At 47.7% G+C, this 25,858-nt stretch overlaps 1 protein-coding gene across 1 annotated transcript; it reads right to left on the bottom strand.

The window, feature by feature from the left end:
- Window positions 1-8,452: 8,452 nt before the first annotated feature.
- Window positions 8,453-25,688, bottom strand: LOC142589990 (HUWE1-associated protein modifying stress responses-like). Its single transcript, XM_075701780.1, has 4 exons — window positions 25,101-25,688; window positions 24,322-24,393; window positions 18,182-18,526; window positions 8,453-15,446 (listed from the first exon to the last, which is right to left on the bottom strand). The coding sequence occupies exons 1-4, from the start codon at window positions 25,279-25,281 to the stop codon at window positions 15,250-15,252; spliced, it is 795 nt and encodes a 264-aa protein (XP_075557895.1). The 5' UTR covers window positions 25,282-25,688; the 3' UTR covers window positions 8,453-15,249.
- Window positions 25,689-25,858: the final 170 nt, after the last annotated feature.

Raw genomic sequence — 25,858 nt, 5'->3', positions numbered from 1 at the left:
CTAAATCGACCGCTTCGCATTCTAATAAAACACGCTCCGTCGTTTCCCTAGCTTTTCCGCAGGAACCACATGCTTCGTCTTCCTTCTTATAATTCGCTTTGCAGGTGCGTGTTTTAAGGCATCCTGATCTCGGTTCGAAAAGGAACGAGCTTCCCTTTGAGTTATCATAAATAGTTTCTTTCCTGTTTTCGTTTTCTTTTCTCTTAAGTAGTTGCTCATGGCAGGTTTCTTTTTGATTGCCGCCACCCATGAGATTATTGACGTGCCGCTTCTGACCGCTTTGAACGCGCACAATTCCCCCTGGAGTTCCCTGGGCGTCGCCACATTGGCCTCTTGAGAGCATTAGTTATCCGTGGCCAAAAGCGTCGCAGAGATTGCAGCGCTTATACCTTTCTACTAACGCGCGAGTCCAGAGGAGGGCTAGATAGAATGGTAGGTCACTAGCGTGGCTGTCTGGGCGTGTTAGCAGAGAGTGTTAGTAAGACACGACAAAAGACTTTGAAGCGGGACGGTGAAGGAAGACAGTAGACACGCGAGCGGCAGTATAGGGAGGAGCGGGGAGAGCAAGCAGAGAAAACGTGGAACCGGCACAGTCACTAAACGAGCGAATAACAGCCTGCCACTCTTCGCTCGCAGTTTCCGTACGGTGGGGGATAAATAAAAGGCGACGCGAGCAGGCAACGAAACGCTACTAGACACGACAGCGGTTAAGGGGAAAGGGGATAAAATGAGTTCAAAGTACGGTACACGATATACGTCCCGGCTATTTCTGAGAAGTGAACACCGTGCAAATATTTCAAGCCGACAACTTATGCAGGGCGCGCAGAAGCAGAGCCACGTTAATTAAAGCGCACCGCAGGATCTGGCCAGGCGACACCACGGAAGCGGTCGCACGTCGAATCAACACTTCTGTGCCCGCCGCGGAAGCTTTGCGGATATGGCATTCGTTGCTCGGGGTCGCGGATTTCCGCATTTCGACGGGGGCAAAATTAAAAAAACAAGAAATAAACGCTCGTGCACTTAGATTTAGGGACACGCTTAAAGAACACCGTGGTGTCAAAATTAATCTGGAGTCCTCCACTACACGTGCCTCGTAATCCGACTGTGGCTTTGGCGCGTATACCGCCCCATAATTCAATTCAAGCTTAATACTTGTACCGTGATGCGATGTGCCATGTGAGGCAGTGAATACGCTCAACCCTCTCAGAGGTTATGAAATACGGTGCACAACAATGCCTCAAGCAAGCTTGTATGTCCTTGTGTATTCTGTGAGATTGCCTCCATTAATCCTCTTCAGGCCGCTGCTGGCCTTCAACTTGGTTTCACACTCAAGCTTTCCCTTTCACTCATTCACGACACTTTTTTCTGACTCCAGAAACATTCTGTTTCGCTGGAAAGGGTGGGAGGTCAATTTTGATCGAACATTTTGGAGGAGGGAGTGAGATCCCCCCCCCCCCCCCCCCACTGGCTACGCCTATGCTCTGCAGCGTATGATTCTGGGGTGCCTCTGTAATATCGCTACCCAGCGTTGCATCGAGTTTGAATTCACTGCTCAGAAATACTAATACATAAAGAAATTGACCATCCCTTAATACAATTACGAGATTTTAATGCAAGAGCATTACGATTTCTCTAATTAATTAGTTACGTCTGCGATACATGACGTCTTACACTATCGCGTGTCCTTCACAACTCCACCTTACTCTAATTTGTGCCAACTTTATAATCCGCCTTAATCCATTTTTAATCCATCTAGCTCTAATCTATACCAGCCTTAATCTATCTTAATTCACTCTAACGTCGCAGCCACATGGCTGCGTGATGACGTGTGAAATGACGCACGCACTAGGCTGCACCTTTCGACGCGACGCGTGCGATGACGCAAGCACTGGGCACACATTTAGTCCAGCCAGAACGGCGAAGCCGCCGTGGCGTTGGTGATCGACACCCAGTTGCTCGTCTGGCACCCCGGAGGCCCAGGTTCGAAGCACACAGAGACCCGACTTCTCTTTTCAAAGCTCCGTGAACAGGAAAGTTAGTGCACAATAATCCCGACCGCGGCAGCCGCGGTCGGGATCGTTGGTCGGGATTATATACGCTCTTGGGCCTGTTCGAATGTCTGCGCGCAAGCCTTTCGGTCTTCGTAACGCGGCCCAGACGCTGTCAGCGTTTCGTTGACCGGGTATCACGTGGCAATAGACGTGCTGCCTTGCCTTATCTTGACGACAGCCTCGTCTTCATGCGCCACTGCCGAAGCTCGCAAGCTGCTTCGCTCGAGCGGTACCGCTCTCGTGTTTGAAGACATCTTGCTTCGTCACTGCGGCGTGCCCCTCGTTTGTGACGCGTCGACCGGACATCCTCTTCCCAAGGTTCCCCGCCCATAACGCCGGGCCGTCTTTGATGCCCTCCATTCTTTGGCTCGTCCCGGCATTCGCGCAACACAGCGAATCGTCACTTCTCGTTATGTGGAGCGTAGTATGAACGTATACGTTCGTCGCTGGTCACGTGCGCCGCCTCGACTGCCGGCAGTCTAAAGTGGCATGCATCGCCACACTGCGACTCCTCTTGGCACATTCCCGGACGCCCGCTTCAGCCATGTGCACGTCGATATTGTCGGCCCCTTTCCTCCCTGCGGCAACCATCGCTACCTGTTAACCTGCATTGACGGGTTCGCCAGACGGCCCGAAGCGATGCCCCCTCTAGACCCTAATGGCGGAGTCGATAGCTCGAGCACTCATCCACTCTCTGGATCAACCGCTTGCTTCCATCATTACAACCGACCGTGGTCGTCAGTTCGACTTAACACTGTTCGCCCATCAGTCTCGGATCCTCGGCGTCAATCATACCAAGACTACCTCTTACCACCTCGATGTCCAATATGGTATCATCGAACGTTTTCACCGCCAACTAATGGTTTCGCTCACGGCTTCGTCTTTTCCTTCATCATAGCCGGAGCGCCTTCCTTTCGTTATGCTTGGCAACCTCCGGCGCGGCCGAGCTTACGTTTGGCGCCACTATTCGAGTCCCCGGTGAATTCTTCGACGACTCGCCCCCACCGTACCTGCTGTCGTTTCCAACTACGAGTACCGTCTGCACAGCGCTACGCGTATACTTCGGGTGACAGCCTACTTCCCCTTATGAGCGTTTCCTTTATATATTTTATGCCTTCAAAAGAGTGTCACGTTACGCTCCCTCCTAGTATTTTTTCTTACTTTCTTACTAGTTTTCCTTCGTCCGTGGGACATCCAAATAGTGCCCCAATATCCGTGCACCGCTTTGAAAACCAATGTGGGACATCCGTCGGACATCCTTGAACTTCGGATATCCTATCTAAGACGCCCCAAGGATATTGTGCCTGGACTTTAATTAATTTCTCGACCCGCAAGTGGATATAGTTGCTCGCCTGGAGGCCTTGCCTTCCAGTTTCCTCGAGACAGAATTACGATTTCTCGTATGAACTCAAATTACAAGCCGGTACCGTCGTGTATACAGCTCCCGTGTGTATACGTACATATCCTACTTTGCGAATTTTCTGACGCAATTTGCTTTGAAAACTTGAATCAGTTCAAACACGACACTTGCGCCGGGAGGAAAGCTTAGACGAATCAATAGTACACTGCACATTTGGACGCATGGGCGTACGTGTATACCTGTAGACGTCATGTATCTGTTCTCGCTGCGTAAGCGCCTTCTGCTCGTTGCGTCTGTCACACGTCTGCTGCGAATGGAATACGCATTATAATTTATGGTAAACACTGTGTAAAGGCATGGCCGCGCACTGTACTCAACGTATCCCTCGCGCACATTGCAAGCGATGTCCGCAGGACGCGAAAATCTCGGCCGAGCGATCGAGCGAGTTATATACATAGGATATCCACCGAAAGTCATTGCAGTCATTGGGTTCGCGCTTTGAGAGACTCGTAAGGCCTCTTCACGACCGCGTTTATAATTGATCCGCACGTTAACTTATTTATTGATTTGTTCGTTCGCGCAATGCTAAATCTTAGAACTCCTACAAATACCGCTATTCACTTTGCGCGCTTCCACAGCACCCACGGTCAACAAAGCGATCGACGCGCGCAAATACCAAAACACTCGATTCGTGGACTAGGTATCGCCACCTATCGACGCCTTCTCGCATTTTGAGGCGTCCGGGTCGCAGCGGCAGCTTTAAACGTCGACTTCCAGCGCTACCACTCGCCGAGTTGCCTGCCGCGGTTACATCGGATGCGTTACGGTGTTTCGGTTGTTGTGACAAGAAAACATAAAACAAGGATTAAGGAATTTGTTGATGCAAAATGCTGTGCGAAGGCTGCCTTCCTGGAACGTGCCACTCTCATTCTCGGATTCGAATACAGCACGGGTGCTAACTCGCTTTTCCAATCGACTCTTGTTACAGAACGGTGTGCTACAAACGCCGCTAACAAATAATATTAATAATAAAAAATAAAGATAAGCTTTTAAAGGAAATAGCTTTCGCTCCCTCTTTCAGGGTCGACGTGTACTTTTACCGCCGATACAAGGCGCCGAGGCAAAGGACACACGTACACTGGCGCAACCCAACGCCAACAGCAAATATATCAGATTAAAGAGAGAGAGAACAACTTTCGGTGCGAACACAGTTCTCACAAACTTATCACTTACAGATGGACGGTAAAACAATTCACCAAATTTCACCAAAGGGGGTGTTATCGGAGCTTCTGAAAACAGCCAATGGACGACACTGCAAAGGCAGAACTCGGCTTCGTTATAGACATGCCTTCTTAACAGGGCCTGGTGAGCGTAAAGTAACGAGTTGTGCGTGCAAGCGAATATAGCCGCGCCTGCCAGCACGTGCTGTAGCCCGTTAGCGTTGGAAACAACTATATATAGGACAGAGCGCCACGACATGAAATTGAAGCCAGGAAATTTCCAGGAGAAACCATCTCAGAACGAGCGTCGACGTTAATGCGATTAGCATTGATCCGGCAATGTAGCGACACTCCGTGCATCGGCACCGCCGAAACGCGTCATACGTAGTCCCCCTGGACACACCCGCATAACCAAAGTGTCACACACCCGGTTACCCCAAGTTAGTCGTACGGTGGGTCTGGAGTCTGGGGTGCTACTTCGGGCATCGAAAAATTCCGCCCCTTCTCGAATTCGCAGTCTTCTCTGATCTGCACGATTGGTCTAGAGCACGACCAGAGGGCGGCCGCGGCCTCTCTAATTAGCTCAGAATGACGCCGTTACCAAACTTCAACAGCACCCTCGCTGCTTTCAGCATGGCAGCCCGATATGCTCTATCCGTTAGACCATGGGCTAACCCAGTCAGACAAGCTAGCGTGAAAGAGGTTACCCGAGGCAAACGTACTGTCATATAGGCACATACCGCAAAGTGGACGAAGTACCCAAAGAACGCTAATCGCCCAAGTTCGTCCGGGATTTCGGGCAATCGCGGGCGGTTTGCCGGTTGAGCGGATGCGTAAACGTGAGCGGCCAGATTGGTGGCGCCAGCTGGTGGTGCAAAGCTCAACCACACAAACACAAAGCCAATTACTATACTCTGCCTAGCTGCTGGTGTACATTTTCGACAGCGCTGCCGAAAATTTGCGCCAGCAGCGAAGCAGGATATAGTGGGTCACTGCAATTTTAGCTGCTGTGTTCGTCTGGTTGAACTCTACGCCACCAGGCGGCTGCACTGCTCCGGCCGCTCACGTGCCCGCACACCCGGCAATCCGCTCAAACCGCCCCCGTTGACACGCTGGAAGTGCCTATTATGTCGCGGTAAATTTTAGCATCTCCCACTGATGCCGGCCTTAGCGCACGCTCTTCCGTAGACGCAACGGGTGAGACAGCGACGCGAGGCAATGCCTAGGCATGCCGCACATTGCAACGAAGGCGATAAATACATAGGTTGCAATAAACGACCGAAGTTGCACGAGCTTATCGGGGAAAATGGTAGGCGACCCTAACCTTTGACTTAGGTGTCCTCGGCGTTGGTGTTCTTTAGGTTAAGCGAGCGAACGGCTTTCCCTTGGTGCGGTATGCGGGCGAGGAACGAGGGAGGGTGGCTTTGACGTTACGCGCCCTCTCTGGCGCTGACGTCAGAGCATGCAACGAGCGCGAGCGCCAGGAGGGAAGCGAGAGAGAGAGAGGGGAGTGACGTCACATCCGCTGTGCTAGGCAGACGTTCAGTCTATGCCAGGCAACTGTTTTCCATTAAACAGCCGGTTAAATATCATGCCACCTTCTTGTGCGTGACGTCATTAGCGACGCCATTACTTCCGCTTTCTAGCTCCGGGCTTCCAGGAATTTCTCCAAATTCGTGCTCACGTAGCGAGTCTCTAAAGTCTACGATTCTGAGCTTCGGTAATCAGTGATTTCTAATTAAGTCTAAACAATTTAGTAACCCAACTTGTTACTAAACTTATGCTCTGATGTCATATTTATAATGAAACTGATGAATTTTGTACTGTGCTATTTTTTTTTAGTCGTGATTTATTTTGAATTTCACCCCCGGTTTTCTCAGGAGGTGAACCGGAAGTGCTGTGCAAGAAAAAGTGTGTCACTCAATGCTCGTGCCACCAAAAATATTTATTGCAGTTCTATACGTGTTTCCATTACGTGATATATTAGTATTGGCTGATGCGGACAATCTGTCCTGTGCGGTGTGTGCAAACGGAGCGAAGTGTGGCGCGACTGCCTCGCAACTCGGGAGATAGTGAGAGTCAGCGCGTGGGAGTGATTCACAGCAGCTGCCGCACACAGACCTACACTCGTGCAGTGCTTTGTTTCCATATATGGTATCGGTGGCGTCATCGGCGGACGACATGTGCTACTATAGCACCACCTCTTAGCCATCGTCGCCGCAGACGTCTTGCGCGGAACTGCGCTTTTCTTCTCGCGCTTTTGCCATACTTTCCTCCTCAGATTCTCTTCGCTATCGCTGTCTTTCTTCCCCCGCAGCGCTCCGTGTTCGCTCTTTCATCCTTCGCTGTGCTTTTTCGCTCAGTTACAAGGTACGTCGACACAAGAACAGGCACCCAAAAGCTGCGCTCTAACAAAACATGCCGGGACTGCCGGAAAAAACTACCGGGAAGAAACATGCCGGAAAAAAACTACCGGGAACCAAACCCAATGGGCCTCGTACGCACTGGGCAGGGTCCGCTGACCACGAAGTCGCCTATTTGGCAGACTTTCTTTGAAAACAAGATGGCGTCCCAGATTTCGCTTCTGAAGGCTGGCTGTGTGACGTCATGCTCCTGCCCAAGCTCTTTCCTCTCTCCACGAGCCCATAAGAATAGGTACGCCCTTTCCGACTAGCCGTGTTAGTCTGGCTCGAAACAAAAACATGGCAGAATTCGGCAGCGCCCAGAAAATGGCTGCAACTGCACTTGTAACTGTCTTGGTTTAGCCGTGACCAACTATCCATTCGACTCACCTGCACAGACTACATCTGCTGACCTCGTTCATTAGTGGCACATCCTGAATGGGGAGACAGTGCCCCCCTTTTCAGAGACATGTCTGCACATTTGTGCTCACATAATTTAATGTGCAGCGAGCATCACTTTCTGCTGCATTAGATTCGACACCCCCCCCCCCCCCCCAATGGCATAGTTATGTGCCATTCATATTACCCATTCTTGTCTAAACATACCTGCAAGCTTTTAGCCAGACTTTACGCTTTCAATTAGAATACATATGTGCTTCCCGCAGGGAACTGCCACAGTACTGTTTCGCACGTGGTCTGCTAGCCACAAGGGGTCTTCAATTTAAAGGATGTGTCCAGGAAAATAAGGTTATCCAGTCTATGGTCACACCTTTCACAACTTTATCAATAGACCAAATAAGATATCTGGTGAGGCATTTCTGATGACCTGTGTGAAACTGCTTTCTCTACATTGACCCAAGCCACAGTGTAAACTGCGTTTCCTTCATCGAGATCAAGCCAGAGCTCGTGTTCACAACGAGCAACACTGCTTTGGTCATGGCCCGAATAGGTACGTTTTGGCCACTGCTATTTGTGTGTCTGCGACAGCGCAAGCCTCCGACACTCACCTACATGCCTGAGCAGCTCATATGTGCGTAAAAGAGCCTGCAATGGTCAGGATGGGCAAGCTGGTAAGGTAAAATGCCTTGTTGCAATGAAAAAAAAAAGATACAAGCAAGATACAAGCTTTTCTTCTGTTTCTTGTCTACATCTGCATCTTTTTGCGTTATGCGATACGGAAGTATGCGATGGTGCAAGTCTGGAAATGCCTGTTAGTTAGATTACAGCTCTCCAGACAGGTTACAAAAATGTGCTCGGTTGTCATGGCGACCATGGTGACAAGCTGGTTCTGCTCCTTGGTCACTCAGTCACCCACAGTGTGTGTGAACATTACTTTGCCACACTAAATTGCAGAACTTAAATTCCTGTGGCTCAATGCTCTCACTTCACACTCGCAATGAGTCAGGCACACGGCACGGCTTGGCTCCGACAAGCACTCGTGTATTTGTACAGAAGCATGACATAACATCGGCCTGTACACAGCTGTCAAAGTGAAAACACAAACAAACAAGAACATATCGAAGTCAGCCGAGGGCAAAACAAGTTGCCCGGCAGTGATGCTACAAAATATACAAGAATAATTCCAACAAGAGATGGGGCGAGGGAGGAAGGGCATGTGGAAAAGTTGCATCGAGAAATAGTGCATATAGTATCTTGGCAAGGACAGGAGGAGGCAACTAAACAGTGACCAACGAATGTGTCGGCAGCACGTCCAATGCATTAATTGAGCACGTTGTCCTCGGCGGTGGGACTGCAGACAGACCTATGTCAGAAGTTTATTTCTCATTGCTTTGTGAGCAAGTGACAGGCACCTTGTCTTCGAAGCCGAACTGTGTTCGGCGCTGCTTTCAAGGAAACGGAGATACTGCTGAACGAGCAGACACTTTCAGCATCACTCGCACACTCTTCAAAATAGGCTTTCGCGTTTGTTTAGTGTATGTATTTCACATATCGCGCTAGCCCATTCTCCACCGGAAATAAGTGCTCCTGCAATGCGGCAGCAGCCAGACAAAATCAGCTCAGGTGGGCCGCTTCCACACGAGGACTTTTCCCAACCAACCCATGAGCTACATTGGAACAACCTCAGTTCCAAGGCCATCAGATTGGAAAAGCTGCAACAATGCTGATCCTCACGTTTGAAAACTATTATAACCGGCTGGGAGTACTATCAGTACAAGCTGTGGGCAAATGTGGCTTCCAACAATGCCTTCAAGGGCAGGAGTTGCTCGTGTTCCAAAATGACAAACACTTGGCAGTTAAATTTAGATTTCAGGCTTGCAAGATTACTTGGTGTGCAACGCTGTTTAAAAGAAAAGAGCCAGAGCCTCAAATAGTCCTGGGCATCACTTCCATATATCATTCCTGCTCAAAGTCTGCTTGCGAAAATGAGATTCCAAACTGAGGCTAAGCTTTGAGTGCAGCTTGGCCAAACATAAAAGAGCCTTTCACTGTACTGTGCTGCATTGCACAGATGCAAGTCACACGAACCAAACATCCATGCAAGTACAATTCCGGCTTGAAATTTCAGAGAAGCAACAGTGCGACACTATTACTTTAAGCATAGAGAGTACAACAGCGGCAGCAGGCACCAATTCTACACATTTCAGTCAGCTCCCAGTAGACACATAATATGCAGGTGCAGTGGCATTCATCATTATCAACAGCAAAGTCCTGATGAACCATTTGAAAAGGTAGGCACAGAAAAAAAAAATGCAGGTGCTACATTAGTGGGAAGAATGGCACAAGCTCGTCAACCTTGTTCCTGTAGTGTCTTGTGTTTTCTGCACCTATCTTCAAACCAGGAACCCTTATTCTCCTTGCCGTCTATTGTTCTAAGGCAAAGTTTTGCTTACTAGAGACTCGACAGTCATTTGCTAAGTACTAAACTGAAATGCGATTATTAGCAGCAATGCCTTACTTGCCGATTGCTCACCGATGACTTGCTGACTGCCAGTGCAACGACACGCAATTACCAATGGCAAAACCTTGCTTAGTGACTGCTGGGTAATCACTTGGCGCCTACTAGTGTTGCAATATGCATCGTTATTAGTGGCAATCTCTTGCTTACCAACTGCTCCTAAATCGTGTCACCCACCAATGCTGCGACGTGTTGTTATTAATTGCAAAATGTTGCTTACGGCTGCTTGCCAACATTTGTTGACCTCATTAGTGTTGCAACATATGTCATTCCTGGCGACAGTCTTGCTTGCCAACTACTCACTCATCATTTGCTGACAACCAGTGCTGTGATGTGTTATCATTAATTGCAAAGCCTTGCTTACTGACTGTTCGCCAATTATTTGCCAAGTGTTGCAATGCATGGATGTCAGTGGCAAAGTCTTGCTTTGCAACTGCGCACCGACCGTCTGTTTATCTACCGACTACCAGCATCATAACAGGCATAATTATCAGTGGCATTCTTGCTTACCGATTGCTTGCCATTAGTGTGGCAAGATACATCATTCCTAGTGGCAAAGCATTTTTTTCCACCTGCTCATTAATCATTTGCTGACAAGTGCTGTGATGGGTTATTAATAACAAAGCCTCCCTTACTAACTGCTTGCCAATCATTTGCCAAGCATTGCGACACATGGCTATTAATGGCAGTCTTGCTTTGCAACTGCTCACCAATCCTATGAAACTACCAGCATTGCAATAGGTGCAATTACCTATTAAGAGCACAGCTCGGCCATCAGCTGTTGGAGCGCAGCATCAAAGCCTACCCAACAAAGCCAAACTGAACGACAGTGTGGTACAAATATGCACAAAGACAGACCCGTACATAAAAAAAAGCACATGGGCACACTATCAAACATAACAAGAACTCTGCACAACTGCATCTCTTTGGCGGCCCAACAAACAGGAAGGTGCGATGATGGGAACACAAACAGACACAATCTTTTGGCAGCACCAGGTTGCCAGCTGCGGTAAGGGCACGGAAGCATCGAGACTGTATGAGGCTTTCAGAAATGAAGAGAAAGAACAGACAACCAAGATCGCCAGGTTTCTCAGAACAGCCAGCCGACATGCATGAAAGGTTGCTTTGGCAAAGTGAAAAACGATTCCTGCGCCAACAGCCAAATGGCCAGAAATCTTGTTCTCTTTCAAATGCGTGGCAGGAAACTTCAATTTTAGGAAGACCACAAGCGCACGAGACATTTGAATGGACAATTGAAGCTGCAATTCACGGTAGCAGACGTCAAGAGCAATCTGCTCCATATAATTTTTTTTTCCAACCGAGATGCAGGAAAGAGCGATGTGAACGAAACGACCGCTGCTTCATCTTCCAGCCGACATGCCAGAAACTTCTTACTGCTGTATAAAATGCAAAAATCATACTTTCAATCGGTCCCATTCCCCCTCTCACAGGCACTAAAACCTATGCCAAACTGAATTAACCATGCACAAGTCCAGCGGGTCATGCCTGATCCGTGGCAACTATGCGGAACATATCTCGTGACGCACTTTTAACATCGCTTCCACTGACCTCAACGCAACTGTTTCACGCTGAACAATGGCAACTTCGTCATCATAGCTGGAGCATGCGCCGTGCAGTCCCAGTTTTAGTTTGCAGGACACATTTAGGCCAAGATTTTTACGGTGCAGATGTCGTGCACCATACAACCAACATGCCAATGCTTGGTTACGCAACCTCAATAACACATTTCACATGGATGTCCCATCACTTCTCAGTTTTGTTTTCTGACAATTACAAGCTCTTGCACACACATGCATACACGCACAAAGAAGTGCTCCATAGATGGAGACCACAGTTGCTCTCTTTATATATAACAAATGAAAACATTTTTTTTTTGCACTCGTTCAGCTACTGCAGCACCTTAACACAACCTGTACCAACATTACTGCAGCTGGCAACTCGTACATCTCAACCCTTTTCTTCACCAGCCGCAGGAAGCCATCAAAGTAACTGCTACATGCTGCCTCATTCTTAATCTGCTCTTAATGGCGGTTGCTAGTTCTCCCGCAGTATATTGGCGGCATCGGTGAGGCCTGCAATTGATGCACATGTCCAGTGCACTTTTCATGGTGTGTTGTAAACAAATGGGGTGTCAAGTGAAACGGTCCTTCCAAATTCCAAAGCATGGGGGACGGCTTGTTTTGCCTGTAGATAACAGATGACACCACTGCTCCTTTTCGAATGCTTTTTTTTTTGCGCCACAACAGGCAACGCAGCGAAACAAAGTATTAAAATGTATGCACTGCAGTAGGCCACAGCTGTGCTAACTCGAGCTTGAACAAGCCAGTGCTTTAGCTGGAAGAATCATCTACACTTGGCCCTCCTATTTATGTATTTACATTTAGAACATTTCAGTGCAACTTTGCTGATTGAAATGAAAAACAAAAAGTAGCAAACTTCAGAAAAGGGGGGAGGGGGCACTTTTTGTTGACCTACATAGTATTGCTAAGCTGTGCTACATTCTCACTGAACAAGGCACATTGCAACCTCGACCAATACCTCCTAGCTGGCAGCTTTTGCATGAGTTGTCCCATATTTATAGCAAGCTATTGGACATCTTGTTTCTGAATGGAATATAGCTTTGGGTAGTCGTTTTCTCTGATGTGGTCTGTCATTTGACAGCTTCCCTCGCAATTACCCCCCCCCTTCTTACAGGGGTGTTAAAACATTTCTTCGGCAATTCAAAGTGGCACCCTGCTAGATGCGCCCGGCCTTTGACCTGTGCCCTTTGAGCAGGGCAAGTGTGACATGATCGCAGACGCAAGTCCGTAGCCAGCACTTCGATGACATCCCGCTGCCGCAACAAGACACTACTCACACACCAACAAAATCCTACTCTCCTTCACAACAACAACAAATCTAAAAAATAAAAGGAAATATCAGACTTAGAGCAATACACACAGCTCTATAACTGAAACAGAAGCGTGAAAAAAGAAAAACGTAGTAAAGAGTGAGGAATAGTCTGTACAATGCTACGACACAAGCCGTGTAAAGAGCCACAAATAAACAGTGGCAAATCGTGACTTCCATCCACCACAAATTCAGTGCTTGCGAGGTGGGCCGGTGGTGGCAGAGCCCAAAATCTCGCTCTAGACGGCATGACAATTTGCTGGCTCTGGTGTCCAAACAGGCCCATCAAAGCTTTCTTTTTCTTTTTAAAAACGAGGCGACTGGATGCTCCCGTAACTTTTCTCTCGAGTGTGAACAGCAACCCTCCATCTTCAAAAACTGCCAACTCAACTACTTATCAACCCCTCGCCGGTCATTCGAACAGTGTGATACCAGGCTGCACATGGTATTCTCGGCACTTGTCGAGAGCCAAAGTCCAGCAAAAGAAGAACATTTGTTTGTTTGCTAATAAATCGGACAAAACGACAGCTAGCGACAAAATGTATAGGGGCTCCAGCTATCAAAGCAGGACCCAAGGTTTGCGACCCTCGGTGAAATCAAGATCTTGCAACAACGCAACGAAAAAAAAGTTTCTTTTCTCCTACAAAACTGGGCAAAATGCAAACTGGAACATGAACCCAGCGTTAGGGCAAGGAAAAACAAAAATGCACACAATGACATATTGCAGCATCATTCCAGCTGAACCGGGTTGTAGCAGATGCCACGCCGCAACCTATCTGCAACAGTCTTCTTATTGCCTCCATCTGATAACCGACACTGCTTGCGGTGGCCTTACTTTATCTTCGACTTTGGAAAAGCGTCACCCAAGATCGTAATGGCATGTTTTTAAACGCGGAAGTGTGGCTACATTTAGAAGTATTTTAAACCTTGCACGTGAGTTGGGACCGATACGTCCAGATACTTAAAAAAAAGTTATCACCACAAAAAGACCAAGAACACACAAGTGGGGGCTACTACTACGTGGGGCCTGTTACTACATACGACATGTCTTGCATAATGTTGGACACTTTTTTTTCCCAATATCAATGCAGGAAGCGGTGGGCTTGCGTGAAGTGCCTCGATTATTTTTTTCTTTCTAGCGAAGCTTCGAAAAGGCAGCACAGTCGTTATATACTTTCATTTGTTTGCACCCTTCCTCTTATTATAATACAGTCCCGCGTTTCGCGAGCTCCGGTCTACCTAGGGTCGCCCGACCACACGATCGAGCAGAAAAGAAAGGATGCTCCTTTCGTTGCACCTTTCCCACCATCACACCTACGACGTAAACTAAACTGCCTATCAAAAAGACAAAAACAAATCGGAGGCTGGGTGGCAGCAATGACAGAAAAATAGAAACTCTCATGACACTGCCAACACTTTTCTTTCTCTCTCTCCAACTCTTATTTCAAGGTGCATATGTTTCACCTGGCTCAAGAAAAAAAAAAGACGAAAAGAAAAAGACCACTCGCAGATGTTGCCGTCACACACTTCTTCACGCTATGCTACCTCTGACAAGAGTCTGTGCGAGTCTGCTAGAGACCCACCCCAACCCCTTGAATCCAGTCACCACCGGCAAGTTAACTTCGCATGCACAGCCAACATCGGTGCGACAATACGTGTACTGTTGAGAGGCATGGACCGACCGTGGGCCACATAGAAGAAACCGGGCTCGCAGCGTGCGGCATGGTCATTTGGCAAGCAGTCAGAGGTTGCAGGACGAAGCAGCGTTGTCGATCCCAGCACTGGTCTCGCTGAGTTTCCGTCTGGACTCCCTTTTGCTGAATGCTTCATGCCGCAGGGCTCTGCGAAAGACGCAAGAATGCCCGCGAGGGCTCCTGCCTGAATACTGTCCGTGGATGCTGCGGTCTGCATCAGTCCCATCAAACCACCGAGCAGCTAGCAACGAAGTTGGAGTCCATCCTCAGTTCCTGGCTGTCTGCACGACGTCCACGCCCGATGGCAGCCAATGCGCAGTCTTGCGAAGGCGGTGGACGTGCAAAGCAAAACGCCACGTCTGCAAGGTCGCTTACAACGTACGGCCTCCACGAACCAATCTCGACGAAGACAAACCACCACCTCTCAACACACCGCCATCACCACATCCATGTTTTTTTTTTGCGACTGCACGACACTGTTTTGCAGCAGACGACGACAAGCGATGCTCAAGAGATCTTCCTTCCCGAAGGAGGGGTTTTTCTTATTTCATTTACTTTTTTTTTTTTTTGGCAGCGGGTTTTTGACTCTGCACAACTGCAGGACTTGGTCTGAAGCAGGTGGGAGAAAAAGCCTGTGACGGCACACGGCGGCGGGGGATTTGTTGTTATTTTTTTGGCGCGCGGTGAGGGAGAACTCAGATGAGGCGCGGCCGTTTGTGCGTTGGCGAGTCCATCACGACATCTCCGGGGCTCGCGCTTCCCGGAGCAGTCCGCTTGCGTGACTCAACGTGGCGCGCAAACTCCTCGGCGATGAAGCTGCTCAGGCTGGCCGCACTGCGGAACCCGGGCGGCGATACGCTGCCTCCGCTGTGGCCTCGGCCCGAACCCAGGGCTGCAGGAGAACGGGAATGGTGGTAATATGGAAGCTCACATATCAAGGCCAATGCATCGGCTACAAAACAATGACAATGGCAGCCATGGAATAACATATTTTCATGAACAGGAACACAGTAGTAACCCAAACTCATACCTGGAGCCAACAAATAAGGTATGAGACAATGCTGATGACAGCTGTGAGTTACCAGGCTCTCACGCAAATAACCTGTCCATGTGTACTGACGAAAAGAAACAGTTATAATCTAATTCCACGCCTGAAATCAACAGGTAGGCTATGAGCCAAAATCTACGGGACACTGATCACAGCTGTGTATTACCACAGTTCACATCTGGAGTTAACGAACTAGAAGACTGCAACAAAGACAGCTGCGAATCACCACATTTTCCTGCATATAACCTGCCCCTCCATGTCGACCGATTTCCAAGTGCCGTCTACTTTCCGGGCTATACTCTGCACCCAGTGTATAATCTGCAGGCGCCAATTTAGGCTTAAAATAGGTTTTCTTTAGCTCGTCTGCAACTGGCAAACAGTAGGTTAGCAAATCAGCGCCTGGGCCCTTTCTCTGACTGCATATGCTCTTAAGCTCTCTTGGTGTCATCGCAACTGTTCTTGTACTTTGCACCTAATATGAAGTTGCATATTGAATGTGCTGCGCATTTCGAAACCTGGTTTTGCACAAGTACTCACAAATCCAAGCACTGAAGAGCAGCCACCTAAAGTATCACGAGCAGCATTCACTCGCACATCACGGGCTGCCAGTATAGGCTCGAAATATTGCTCATGCGAAGCGACGATCATGGCGGAGCTGATTTCACTACGTCACTGAGCCAGGGCAAAAATTCGCAGGCACAGTCTGGCCTCGTTTCTTTTAGGTGCGGCTCTAATCTTAAGAAATAAAGTCGTGTACAGCCTGCACCCATAGAAAGTCTGCAACCCCCGCGAAATTTCAACACCTCCACGGACGACAGTCTAGAAAATGTGCTGGGTGGTCTGCAGCATCCCACAGCAACACTGAGACTGTGGAAGATGCCACATTGGAGAACTATGGATTAATTCCGACCACGTGGGAAAATCCCAAGTTGTGCGAAAAGCTAGATATACACAGCCATTTTCTGCATTCAGCCCTCCATCAGAACGGGCTTGTCAATCGAACTCGCGACCTTGTGCTATAGCTGCAGAAAGCCACAGTAAGGGGGCTGTCGTGCACATTACCCGCGCAGATAACCGTTTACAACAGCGTTCATAATCGTTATAAAAGCAAAACTAGTAGAACTGTAGGCAAAAACCGCCACAAACAGTTTACTTCCATGTCCAGCGAAGACCCATTTCCCCTACTGCTCCCCTTTGAATCGCGATGCAGCTTCACGCCAACGCAAATTTCCCCTTCATGTGTGGATTCACTGCAATACGAGGTGATTCGCCATAAAGTTGCACCTGAAGGCGGCATTCCTACTCAGTCCTTAAATTATTACTCTTTTCTTTTCAGCGTGGACTACACAGCAATGATGCAGAACTATTGATAGTACTGTCAATAGCAGAATTACTATCAAACCATCAATGAAAAGCCCTCTCGATAGTATCATTGACAGTACAGAAACGCATGATGTACGTGATGCAATCACTGCAACATCAACTTGGCAACATTTTCCTGTTCATCCCAAGCCATGCAGAGAATGCGTAACTGAGCACAGCAGATGGATACCCTCTGCATCGTGGAAACAGAGTTTGTACATGGTACAGCTTTCCATGCTGATGGTATAGGTAGCATGACAACGTTCACCGGCACCTGGAATTGCAACCACAACCTAGGAACAGCTACTCTTTAGAATTCTGGGGGCAAAGCCAAAGCTCCACAACACCACTCTCTGAAGTGGCTATCGAAGCGTACTTGTGTGTTCCTGCGTTGTAACAGTAGGCTGCATGTTCTCAGCCGCCGGGTAAACATAATTTCAAACGGGAGGAGTGGACTGAAGGACAAGAAAGCTGGACGTCCAACTGTCCAGTTAAAACAAGAAAGCTGGTATATATGTGTACAACTGCGGTGCCATAAACTTTAACGAACTATAGTTACTTATATGTTGAGATTTGAAAATAGAGGAGACAAACTATTTTGCGGGTCTGGCGTAACCACAGTCAACATCCGATAATTCCACCCGAACGATACTGATGAAATTGACCGAATTATCCGGTGATTTGATTTGAACAAGAAGCAGAAAAAAACAGCAAAACACCGCTGATCCATTTGGCCATATATTTGCCCGGGTCTTGCTCATGTTGCTCATGTGGGGGTGGCCTAAGCACCCCCTTCCCCCCCATTCCTCAAGCAATTAATATCTAGTGAGGAGCAGTGGGAGGCCGCCTTGCGCAGCTCAAGGCCCAACCTTCAGGAGGCCATCCTGGAGTGGGCTGAGAGGACAGAGGAGGCCTACTTCAAGTAGTTCCTCCCCTCACCATTTATTCTGTTGCCGCCTTCCCTTTAATGAGGGATAAATAAAGTTTTAATCATCAAAGCAGGTACCCCTCTAGGGTTTTTTTACTGCTGGAAGACTCCCCGAGGGTAAAGCCTGAGATCGAAGTATTAAACTTCTGTCAACAGAATCTGTTTGTCATAGAACTCAACAAACTATTCGTAAAAATCGCAGAACGAGCCCGCAATTCGCAAACTTTACAAAACGAAATTCGTGAGAGCTGGCAGGTGTGGCGCCGGCAAGGAGAAAGGTGCAACCCACCTGATGAGATGGCCAGCGCCTCGCGGAACGTGTCTAGGTCCACGTCGTCGGCATCGTCCGCCCCCACGACGGCCGAGCGCTCCCCGGCGGCGGCGGGGCTCAACCTAGACGACGGCGGCGCAGTGGCAGCCACGCGGGGCTCGAGGGAGAGGCGCGGCCGGGGCGAGGCCCAGCCGTGGTAGTGGTGGTGGTGGTGGGGCGCCTTGCCGCACAGGAAGGCGAGCAGGTCCTCGCGCCGAATGTGGCGCTTGCGCTTCTTGGCCCACGCCAGCAGGTCCTTGGTGCGGCGCTGGTAGCCCGACTGGAAGCCCAGTTCGCTCACCCGCTTCTGGGCCTCCAGGCACTCTGCACACAAGGCGGGCGGTCGATCGACGCGGGTCAAGATATGCGAACAGCAGATAATTGGCAGTTATACCCATTTCATGCCGGAATTTTTCGGTGACAATCGAGTCGATGGTCTTCGATATTTGCTTCAATATGCTATTGACGACTTGAACGAGTTTCATTGCTCGACGGCTGTTGAAACGCCAAACTTGAGAGCTCTTGAAATGATCGCTTCGACAAATCTCGAAATCGTCATCTCACTGCATTCATGGTTAAATCAGGGTTTAGCAGCATACAAACAATACGAAAATGGACAAAGACGTGCAAATCACACGAACACTGTCAGTGTACACATAATGTATAGCCAACAAGCACATGCCCTAATCCAACACAATGTGGAGAGTAGCAAACATGACCACTAAGCAGTTCCCTCCGAACAGGACCAAGAACAGATAAACCTCACAAATTATCAGACAGCAGTGTGCACCTCAGTGTTCGCACGAGTGTTTTAAGCATTTCAATTAAGAAAAATAATTCTGAATTAATTAAATCAAGGCTTAACTGTGTATACTAAAGGCACGAAAAGGGACAAAGACAGGAGAATTGCACAAACACTTAGTATATCTCCTTCAGGCCCTGCGTGCAAAATAGTACGCCAAGATGGTGTATCAAAACCCCTGAATTAAGTATTGATATTTAGAGCTTATTGCATACAAAGACACTTCTGACTGGACCAGTGCTGCAAGTTTGAATAATATGTGTCAAGTGTCCTAACAAAACGACTTGGATGGTATACCTGGCTGGATGTTTGCTAATGGAGTCAGTATGTCGCCGTGTAGCAGGTTTCTGCCTTTCAATGATTTTTGCAATGTTTTACATCAGGCATATTTTGCAAGAGCCTGAATAGGTTCTTCCCAAGTAGGCTACACATGAAATAGCTGATGTTCTCACATCCGATGTTTCTGTACAGAGAACTGTCCACATTCTGTAAAGCTGACAAAATTCAAGGAAGAATTTAACACTGTTAGTCCATTAGCAGCTATGCTCTTTTCACAATTCCGAAGATGCAAGATATGTGGTGAAACTAAATTTTGTACAGACAGAATTATTAGGCGCCTGAAGGGGAAATCCATAGTGTATTACTAACAAGTGCAGTTGTGATACTCTCAACATTTCCTTAATGTAGTGTGTTAGAGGAATGGCAAATGTGACCACATAGCTGCCAACCCGAGAACTTTAAAATATATAAAATTTTCGCAGACACAACCCCCAAGGGAAGCCAGGAAGGAACGAGTATAAAGATTTTCTTTTACTTTTCTATGAGCAGACACTTCTTGCAGGGCACATCCTAAATTAATTAACGATAATTTACCTTTAGACGCTGCAGACAAGCAGGAAGAAACTTGGAAGAGGAGAGACTCACAAGTAGCACATTGTTTTCAAGTTAAAAATGATTTTTCAGTGACTTTGCTGTTGATTTTGCCTGGTGCAGGAACTTTATTTTAATAAACTTGCTCGAAGCAGGTTTCCTTATGGTGTACTTTCATCATCAGACTTCCAAGGTCATTTTTGAGGACCAACAAGCGAAACGTTTTCTGGAACATGCTTTTCCGTAAGGTTTGATACCAGATTAGTAAAATTGTAGCACGAGCCCAAATTCGTAAACTTTACAAAAAAAGTTCTGGAAAGTTGGTAGGTATGCAGTGCCTCTGGCAAGAACCGAAAGGAAGAAACCTCAAGTGGTTAGTCGGTGGCTCCATCTGGTGGCTACAGAAAAATACCAGTGCGCTGGCACTACGGCCTCAGAAATCGTGCAGTGCCAAAAAGTGATCTTGATGCCCTGCCACCTATTTTTTGCTTTTCTTAATGGAAAAGCACAACATATGTAACAGTATGGAGGCTTGGACAAGCTGGTAATTCATAGCAACAACTGCGCACGGCGTGGTAGGCAACAGCACACAAGCGAAAGAAATGCCACGAAAAGAAAGAAAGATGCTCAAACACGGCTTTTCATTTTCATGTGCATGTTTCTATGTGTACGGGCCTGGAATTCATTGCAGTGTCAGCGTTTGCTTTTTCCTGTTTCCTTGTCTTCCCCGCTGTGCCCATTTGCCGCCATGCATTAGCAGCTGTGTTGGATGGCGAGTGAAGCTCAAAACATGAGGGACCTGTCCTTGCTTACTAGCTAACAGGAGCACTGTTGGCTGCATGGATTTATAGGCAGCACATTTAAAGAAGCGCGCGCGCACACACACACACACACACACACAAACACACACACACACACACACACACACACACACACACACACACACACACACACACACACACAAAAAGTCCTTTGACATTTACATGCTGTAGTGCAACCATTGTTCTCAAAACTTGCCAAGTTTGTCGATTCTTTGGCTACTTTCAATGGAACCGAACTATTCTTTATCAACAAACGGTTAAGGGGGCAACTAAAGAGAAATAACACTAAGTTTGAACTGATAAAGTATTCTTTCAAGACCACAGATTTTTTTAATTTCACAGTAAGAGCTTGATTACTAGAAGATTAAATAGAAGCCAAAGTTAAAAATTTTAAAATTCTGTGCCAGAGCCCCAGTGTGACACCACTAATTTCGAACTATCTTGCACTTAAGTTGTTACAGCAGTTAGCTTCTGAAACTTGTAAAGTTAATTTTTTTTTTAGAGCACATACAATGTAGTAGTCAATCTTTACCAATAAGAGTTAATAGCCTGGAGCAAAAGCCGCCAAAATCCATGACTCCACCCCAAGCTAGTGCGGGAACTTAAAGGCATCATCGCGACTTCTCATCGGTAATTTTGTTCTTTCTTTTTCTGGCTTACCGAGCCTCCTCTCAAGGTAGAAGTTGCTTGTATTGTACAACAAAGTGTGTGGTGTTTAATGCAAACAAGGCGTTAAATGCTTAACTAACACTTTTGTAAGCTCTAGCTGAACCGAGCGTCATGAGATGGCGCCACCAGCTCCGTTGCTCTAAGGCCCCAAGATAAAAAAGCTTTGAAGTAGCCCCATTTTTCATCTAGCTGCCATGCTCATCATAGTGCTTTCCCACCATTGCCCGATCGGCTGAGTGCAGTGACATGGCATTTCAACCAGTTAGCAGTGGTGGTTATTCCTTTTCATTTGAAAAGGTTCTAATGCACAGTTTACACCAATGTACTACACATGAACAAGGATTTACTGCATGAAATGCAGTTTTGAAATGAGTACTAACAATAAATATAGTATGACACACACACTAAAAGCTATTTGTTCTTGCATGCATGTTGAGAACTCCGGAACCTTTTTATGGGTACTAGCTGCACTCAATTTAGGAGGCGGATTAGCGGAAGAGGGAAGCGGGAAAGGAGAATTGTGCTACCATGAAGCATACCTAGGGGTCTTAAGCTGCTCAAGTCCATGTCTCTGGTATTCCCTAAACGGTAATATGTCATATGGACCGGCTAAGACTGTTCGATGATGTACTAAACATAAACAAATTAAAATCTACACAGTGGACTGCCCTTTAGTAAACTGCTGTTGTGTGCAACAGTTGAGTGATTCCTCCCTAAACCACCATTTTTTTTTTTTTTTTTTTGTCTAGAGCAAATTTGGTGCCCATTCACGCCACAGTTGCGCATCACGATTTTGAGTGACCGAGTGCAAAGCATGTTTCAAACAACGAAATTTCATACTGAGCGTTTGGGAGCTGCGATAACCACACGACCGAACCTCACATTCCAGTTTCACATTCACCAATTGGGGCTCACAACTTTTGCACTTGCAAACACTTCGCAGAAGACCCAGGCAACATGGGCACTTTCAAACGGCTATGCTAGCCTATGACTTGATAGGCAAAGGCTCAAGTTGATAACAGTGCTTGACCCCCACTTACTTTTCTCATCTTTCGTTTCGGTGAAGTCTAAGCTTGGAATAGCTCGCATTGGAGCCGCTGTGGTGATTCGCATCGGCGGATGGAAAGCGAACGAGGGACAGGAGCTCCTGTGCTTGTCACTAAACCAATAAGCAGGGCCCACGAACGTGATGAGGTAAGACATGTTATGTTATTTATGCTTTATCAGACTGAATGATTACTCACCACCTGGACCAACAACAAACTAGCTCGTAAGCACTGCTGTTTTAGGCAGGCTAGTTGTTTCCTGCATCACCGATGTTACAAGCGCAAAATGTTTGCTTTTGCACTGGTAACTCTAACCACGAAACTTTCTTACGTTTCTGACCCCTATTTGTGTCTTGCGAAAATAAAAACACCTGCGCCTTTTGTCCATTGGCCAGCGCTTCATGAACTGCTAGCACAAGATGTTCTTCTGTTGGCAACATGAACACAGCAAAAATTATTTTGAATTGAATATTTTTTTTTTCTTTAGTGAACTAGTGGCATATTTGGGTGGTCATTTGAGAGCCCTCTGGCCATGCCACGAAGGTGGTGCAAAACAGCTTTAAAGCCATATTAGAAGCATAACCAGGGACGGAAGCAATGATCCCACTTCCTTATCAGTGGAGCTCGCTAATGCAAGCAGTAACACTTTGTAGCAATTACGTTACCTTCTAGCGCTGCCAGAGTACTTCGAAATGACCACCCAGATATGCCATAAATATGTCACCATATTTCAAGGTGAACAATGGCCCATGGCTTTTAGCACAGAATGAAATTCCCCCTATTGGAAACAGGGCAGTTACGCAGCAGCTGATGAAATTTTCGCGACTGAAGCATGAATTTTAAAAGATGACGTTTCTTTTTAACTTCGTTTCGGAGTCGCATCTGTTTCATGTGGCTGTAGGCATTGCCTCCGTGAAATGCGCATGCGCGGCACACGACGTAACGGGGTCGAACCCATAGAGTTTCTCACTATATTACCTAGAGGAAAATCTGGCACTGATGCACTGTGGTATGCACGGGAATGCCGGTTTATTGTGACTTCGGATTGGCATCGTTCTCGGAGAGCCAGGCAAGCACCATTCCGTCTGCCACAGTGATTAACTTTCAACTAAAACAACACCTAAAAAGCTGTTTTAGCTTTATTATTGCACAAAAACCTGTTTTGTTTAACTATGAGAACTTGTTATTGCATGTACAATTATATGATACGTAAAGAGTATCAGCGGGCCGCTAAAGTTGGAGGACAGACGACAAGATTCGTGCTCGCTTTGGAACAGTTTGTCCATCTGTTCTCACTTTTCTTCGCTTGGTCATGCATTGTAGATGAGTACAGATGTAATATGCGGGAATGGACACATTTTATGAAGATTTTACTTTAAGAATGCGTTATTTGTGTAACCATATCCACATTCTAGACGAAGCCTCTTACAACACCTGCCAACACAAGCCTCGCAGACACATATACCGTCATTCCCATGACAGCACAGCGCCCCTTAGGAAACTCCCATAGACGGTGGCGCCAGATTTCCCTCTAGGTGTTAGAGTGAGAAACTCTATGCTGCAAGCATTGCCTCCGTGTAATGCGCATGCGCGGCACATGACGTAACGGGGTCGAACCCTTCCATTCTTCGGACGGGCTCGCTGACGCATGGCTCGTTCGAACCGATGCGATATGTGCACGACACCCCGCGCTGAAGCCACCACTGTACGAGTTTCACAGTTTTGAAAAGCGTCGATATCACGACGTCGGCCACATGGCGTCGCGACAAGTTATTTCCCTGCACACAATTAGAAACGCTGATTTCAGAAAGGGAAAAGCGGGAAACACCACATGCAAAACACGAGATAACGCGATCGAAGTCACGTGACACGATAAGAACCTTTTCGAGAATAAACGCATTCGGGCCTCACCTTTGTAGAGATTGGTGACGCTCGAAGCAGCGTTTTGGAAGGGAACCCACAGTGACACTCCGTGCTGGCGATCTGCAGACGGCAATGAAAAAACTATTTGAGCGCCAACGCAGGACAGATGATTGTTCTTTTAAACACACAATAAGATCTACCTGTTTCACCGCGCGCGTTGGTACTTTTGCGAAGTGTTCGGTAGCGTAAACTTTCGGTCGACCGAGCACAAGACGGCGCTTGACGATGAAACGAACTCGGAAATGTGCGCCCCGACCCGAACGTGTCGGAAACGTGATATTTAATGCGTGCCTTTTTCTTTTACAAGGCTCGTCGCCCCTGGGGACTTGGGCAACGCGCACGGATCTGCCTTTGCGAATTTCTTTTTAAGCCGCGATGGTACTATCCAGAGCTCGAGCGAACTGCGTTAAAGAGGCTCTCCGGAAATGAATAAACCATCGAAAACATCGCAGAGTGACGTCGTGGGAGATTAAAAATAAAGTAAAAATGGCAGAGGCAAAAGAGACTATTCGTTCGTATTACACACCCTCCGCCAACACCCCTCTCCTCGTTTTCCTAGCAGCAGCAGCAGCAGATCGTGCCCCTAAGCCTAGCGGAGCCTGGGTGTAGAGTACATACATACGCGTACGGCACAGCGCAACCCTCCCACCGACGCCTTCGGCTGCGGGGTCGTCCAGCAATAAAGTCGTCACCGACCGACGAACAGCAGTAATAAGACACCGCGCCCAGAACTTCAGACCGCTCGAGGCTCGGTAGAAGTATAGTACCTTTGTACAGCTGAGCTACGCAGGTAGCCGAGTTTTGAAACAGGAGCCACAGCTTTTGAGACGATGTGTCGCGTTCGTTCTGAATCTGGCTCTCCAGATCGGGCGCCCGTTCGACTTCCTCAATGCACTGTCTCTCCCAATTGGTAATCCACGAGTCCAACTCGTCGGCTCGGTCTGCCATGGCTCTCTCCCTTTTCTTTTCTTTTTCGAGGATGGTCGTTTGATGGGTTTCACCGCCGTCGCACCACTAACAACGACGAGGCTGCAGCCAAGGCGGCTGGTGGTGGCGCGTAGCAGGCGCCGTTTGATCACGAACGACGTCCGCTTCTTCGCACCTCCCCGATTGTGTCTTTTGTTTTCAAAATTTTTTCCACGGACGAATCCCTCGGGCCGGGCCAGGCACAGGACGGTCTTCGGGGCGACTCACACGGCCGCGCAGCAGCACTCTTTTCTTTTTTTGATTCACGATGCAATAGCACACACAAGGCAGATGCCTTTCGGGAAGGCCACCAACAACTACGCACAGCGAACAGGCAGCAGAGAAGAACGAGCCAGTCGTTGGGCTCTGGCCGTTCTGAATGCAAAATGGCAGCCAGGGGGCGCCTAGCGACAGATTACGCAACTAACAAAACAATGAAACTGAAATTAACTGCCTACCACGCAAATTAAAGGCCAAAGTAGGCCATCCCTAAAGAAAATTTAGAGAACTGATACCCTTTAAAGGTAAACCTTCGCTAGGAAACGTTCAATTTTCACGC

Source organism: Dermacentor variabilis, chromosome 8, assembly GCF_050947875.1.
Source record: "Dermacentor variabilis isolate Ectoservices chromosome 8, ASM5094787v1, whole genome shotgun sequence".
NCBI lineage: Eukaryota > Metazoa > Arthropoda > Arachnida > Ixodida > Ixodidae > Dermacentor > Dermacentor variabilis.
Note: the sequence above shows the minus strand (reverse complement) of the source record. Positions and strands in the feature narration are given on the sequence as shown.